We start from the raw sequence: 5,000 nt of genomic DNA, 5'->3' as shown, positions 1-5,000 counted from the left end.
GGGAAGAAGTTTTTTCCCTCATTTTTGGCCGCTGAACTAGCCATTTTTTCGCTGAAAAATTGTCGCCGGGACTGGGAACGAGAGTAAGGTTGTGACGTCAGTCTACTTGACTGCGTTGTCCATTTCGCGCTTTCTTCAGTAAATTCTCACAGTTTACACGACCGCGTCTGCTGTGTTTTCGAGCGAAAAATGTCTGACGATTCGGAAGTAAGCGACTGTTTCGATTCTTCAGAAAGTGAGATGGAAAGTGAAGATTCTGGAGAAGATTGGGGAGTTATTGAATCAGAAGTAATTCCCTATCAAGACGAGCCACTCGCAATGGTTTCAGAAGAAACTGGTGATGGGGACTCCGAGGAAGAAAGGGACGTCGATGGACTCACTCCGGCCGTTTTGGAAAGCAGATACGAAGGAAGTGTGAGCGTGGAGTCTTGGTAAGAACCAAATTTACTAGACGTCGCTTCCATGCTTACAAGGATTGTGCATGACACGAACTTCGTACTATTGTTTATTCAGGTGCCAATGTGAACGGTGTAATGTCGAGACATTAGTTGGTTGGCTGGAATTTCGCTGCTGCAGGGAAGTTACAAGTACGTCCGCAAAGATGATGTTTGATGGATCAATTGAAAACATCTCTTGTATAACCCAACACGTGGACTATGACGTGATAAAAAACCGAGCAGTTCTGCTTCAAGTGGCGCCACTGTTAAGAAATAAGGACGGAGGAAATTACCGCCGCCGAGGTGGAGTGTCGGAAAATGAGTGAGTGCAAAATCTGCCAGAATGTATGTTAAGCGTGGAAATAGAATAAAAAATTGCTGTTGAATGATCAACATAGGTATAGTCATAATAATAATTATTATAAAGACTGAGTAGTTCTTTTTACAGTCACCCAAGCATGATTGCTTTCCCGCCGGTTCGCATATCGATTTTAATTTTGCTGTTCACAACAATAGCAAATAGCACTCATTTGCTCACATGATAGCCTTAATTTCCAATCCATTAGCAAAAATTAATTGCAGTGCCGCCTCAAATTATTATTGTCGCTGATTAAGTAAACAAACATAAGGAATTAACGGTTGAAGGTAAAGGGGAAGGACAAGGGGTGGAGGTCCATTGTTCTTAGCTACAGCAGAAAAGGCCCTGAGTCCCTTCAGAATTAATATCAAAACATATTCACAGACCTTTTGCATCCTGAAATGATCCATTCAAATTATTTTTCAGGTTCATAAGAGCTGTTGCATACAGATGGACCACACAATGGCTTTGTGGCTACATGGGTTGGGATAACACCAGGCCACTCCCAGCTTGCATCTATCACAGTATTAGAACTAAATACCAGTCCCACCAGTCAAGAGGTTTGCAACTTCTCAAGACAGAGAACACTGACAAAGACACTTTGTTTGAACCAAAATACATTTATTAAAAAAACCCATTGACAAACAGTCATTCAGTAGTTTCTCTCATAAACTTCACAACTGTACATTGGGTTTACTTGGCACTAGATAAGATTTCAAATTTGTATTAATTTTGATTAAAAAGCACTATCCAAATGGTAATTTTTTAAAAATAATTATCAACAAACAGAAAAGATCACAACATTTACTGGGGGTTTACGAAAGGTTAGCAACACTATTTTTTGCATTTGCCTTTATGACCACGCAACGGTTTTTTGCATACTGAACAAGTATAAGGCCTTCGTGAAGTGTTCCGACTACTGGTCTGGTTGCCTTTCTGGTTGGATTGAAGGGTAGACTGCTCAGCTTCTGTAGAGTAAACAAATAAAATGAAAGCATGATGAGCTCTGGTAAAAAGAGTTTTGACTAAAGCTTGTAACAAATAATCATGTCCAGACATCAAGATGAGCATTTTGAAGCAAAAGGCCCCACCAAACTTAGTGAAGCTGGGTTATGTATTGGCATAACAAGTGAACTAGCAGTACATATAGTCAATTTCTCTGCAAAGTATGACATTTGGATTTGCACTGAAACATATTTGGATGACCTGATCACTCTTTACCTGTGTGAGAACCAAATTAACTATATCAGCTCCCAATGGCAACCACAACAAGAGTAAACAAAAGACTGGTGAATATACTAATAGAATCCATAAAATTCTTCGAAATCACAGAAGCAAACCAGATGGAAAAAGTGATGTTTTCTTCATTTTCCTTCATGTTTGGTAAACTTCAACAGCTTCTGCTTTACTTCTCCTAGCTGGGAATTGTTGATTACGCGGCTTGGGCACTTTTCCAGATTATCTTTCTAAAACTTCCTTCATTTCTGACTTAGGCAAAGTAAACAGGAGTGCCTTCATTGCGTCAACGTAACCTAAAAATAAAAATGTGTAGGAGCATTTTCAGAGGAGCCTTTTTTCTTAGCATGTTTCTCAAAATGTCACAAGTTTTGTTAAACAGGGAACAGGTGAATTACATGTACTTATGACACTCAATTGAAATCCACTCTAATACATAAGTGATGAAAAAAATGTTGACTGCCACTATTCATGTTTCATCAATGTTACTCTCTGGTAGGTCTGCAACTTTTGAATTAGCAGTCTTATTTAAGGTACTATTATAGTGCAATGTCTTGGACACAGAAAGGGAAACCATACATGGAAAGAGCGCCATCCCAGATGACTTGTTTTGTGTGTTGTTTGTCATAGCTTTATAGGAAAATCATCCAAGTGGGTACCATTTCCACTTCCCTTGAATTTGTAAGTGCCCACTAAAGTAAAATGGATAAGCAAATCTTTTCAAAGGTTCAGTTTTCAAATTGAGATTATGTTAGCGCATACAATCTCCATCCAAGCATACATATTATAACCTCGCAAAGTATACCAAGCTTTTCTTCACATACGTACACAGCCATGACACATGAAAGCCTTGAAGCTTTTGATAACAACGATTATGAGACTTAATGTGAAAAAAAAAGGCTTACTTGTCGCTTCTGGCGTTCGCTCAGATTTGCGGGCCCTCTGGTAATACAGTGTCCCTTGTCGGAATAGAGCCTGGAATTAAGTTCCTTTTCATTTTAATTCCTTCCATTCCTGGCAGCGAAGACGCCAAGCTGTTGGTAAAGCAACTCTGCTCAAAATGTGCTGAACACAAAGATGCAAATTTGCCGACTGGCTCACCAAAATCAACACGATGTCGACGAACGAATTTAACCCATTGAACCCTAACACTAGGCTCTGAAGGGAACAAATGCGTGGAGATTCCCGGCGTATATTGTGTATTCGTACAGCTTTCACCGTTGGACGTTCCGGCCACACAGTATCGTCCTCCTTTCTTCACAGGTTTTCTCTTGCTTTCCGCCATGTTTTGCTGTGAGTCAAGTAGACTGACGTCACACAAGCAAGTCACATAACCTTTTGGCCGCGCGCTTCCGGCGACACTTTTGAAGCGAAAATATCGAGTTTTTCAGCTCGAAAAAACAAACTTTCTAACATTTTAGAGCCCTTTTAAGCTCAGAATCGTTTCTTTTACTTATCAAAGGACCAGAAACCGAAAAAACAAAAATTGTGTCATATACACTTTAAAGAAAAGATTTTTCAAGTGTTAGATGAAACACTCTTTCGAGTGCTTGATATTGCTTCTTAAAGGAATCAGTATTTTAAGAGATTTGGGATCAAAGTTGGCGAACTTTTGTACTAATTAAGACCACATATCCAAACTTTCTTCATGGTTGAGGTTTCTTTTGTTTTTGGCTAATTAATTATTAATGAGCTTGAGAAGTACATATGTGGGTTCTTAATAAGTTTGAAAACTTTTTCCAGGGCACACAGAAGTTGTAAGTTAATGTAACAGTAAAGAGTAAACAGTTTTTGTTTTAGTTCAGCTGTGCTTGCTTTATGTAATGGTTTGCTATTGGCTGAGGAAGACCTGTACACTTTAAAAGATTGTGACATTCTTGTTTTGTCTGAGCAAAGTACAGTTGCATGGTTTTGACGCAAGAGTGTCTTTAGTTGATTCACACCTTTATGTTATATACCAGATTGGGCTTGTTAACGTACATCCAGCAGGCATTGAAGTTGGTACGATATATGACAGACAGATTGTGTTCAGAATAATGTTGTGCTTGATGTACATTGTAGATTCCCTTGGACCCATTCAAGGAACAAACCCTACATTTAATTGTCAGGGTGTAACTTTGGTGACCATAAGCTTCTTACAAATCACACCATAGTTCTCTGGAATAACACAATGACCAGTACTAAAAAAAAAGAAAAGGGGGAATCAACCTCATTTCTCGTTATTTTCATTTCTTTACAGATGATTCTTTCCCTGGTGGAAAGGTAACAGTGGAGGGAGAAATGGCATTTAAGTCCAGTCAGTATACATTCATGATCTATCACAATCCTTGGCTACAGCCATAACATTTTCAACTGCACGTAACAGTGATGTGAATAGTTTTCCTGTAATAAACATTCACCCAAGAGGTTTTGACATAATCATTAACGTTATTGTGAATTCAACATTCTGATGACAGGATGTTGCAGTTGGTCAAGCAAAAAGTCATAATATTTTATATTGCTATGGATTGTACTACATTACAAAATATTTTGTTTACGGAATTTGAAAGAGTTTGAAGCGCTAACTTTCTCTGCAAAAACTTTTGGTTGTTGTTATCAGCCTTCTCAAAATCGGCCAGTCGACGGCTCAATGAGCCGCCTCCTCAGAAAGCTTGACCGTCTCCTTCTAGTCAGAAAATGTCAGACACAATACATTTTTAGCTCGAACGTGAAGTCACTGGAGATATTCTAAAAGCTTGAAAAAAGTTTGTTTGACGTACAAATTCGTGTCCACAACATTTTTTTGCCTCGCGCACCTGAAATGTTTATTTAACTAGCATTCCAGTATTTCTTATTAGACTCCAAGCAAGTGTCAAATCCATATGTGAAAGTTCGTCACTTTAAATCCACCAGATTGCACTAAATTGCATCTGTGAATGTCTAAATTTGAAAAACTCCGTAGGGGAGCATGCCCCGAGATCCTCCTAGAA

The 5,000-nt window shown here is 38.8% G+C and overlaps 1 protein-coding gene across 11 annotated transcripts in view; it reads left to right on the top strand.

The window, feature by feature from the left end:
- Positions 1-5,000, top strand: part of LOC138043780 (uncharacterized) — a 20,016-nt gene that overhangs the window by 12,173 nt on the left and 2,843 nt on the right. For 4 of the 11 annotated variants that reach the window (XM_068890228.1, XM_068890229.1, XM_068890231.1 and 1 more), the window contains 4 exons: positions 233-431; positions 514-759; positions 1,222-1,355; positions 4,271-4,327. In XM_068890228.1, the coding sequence (XP_068746329.1) occupies positions 241-431; positions 514-759; positions 1,222-1,355; positions 4,271-4,327 (628 nt within the window). In that variant the 5' untranslated portion in view covers positions 233-240. Of the gene's footprint in view, positions 1-174; positions 432-513; positions 760-1,221; positions 1,356-4,270 lie in introns of those variants that run through there. The other 7 variants (XR_011131334.1, XR_011131335.1, XR_011131331.1 and 4 more) reach the window with 4 other exon arrangements.

This window comes from Montipora capricornis, chromosome 3, assembly GCF_036669925.1.
Source record: "Montipora capricornis isolate CH-2021 chromosome 3, ASM3666992v2, whole genome shotgun sequence".
In the NCBI taxonomy this organism is placed as follows: Eukaryota; Metazoa; Cnidaria; class Anthozoa; order Scleractinia; family Acroporidae; genus Montipora; species Montipora capricornis.
The sequence above is the reverse complement of the archived record's forward strand: the minus strand, read 5'-3'. Positions and strand labels throughout refer to the sequence as shown.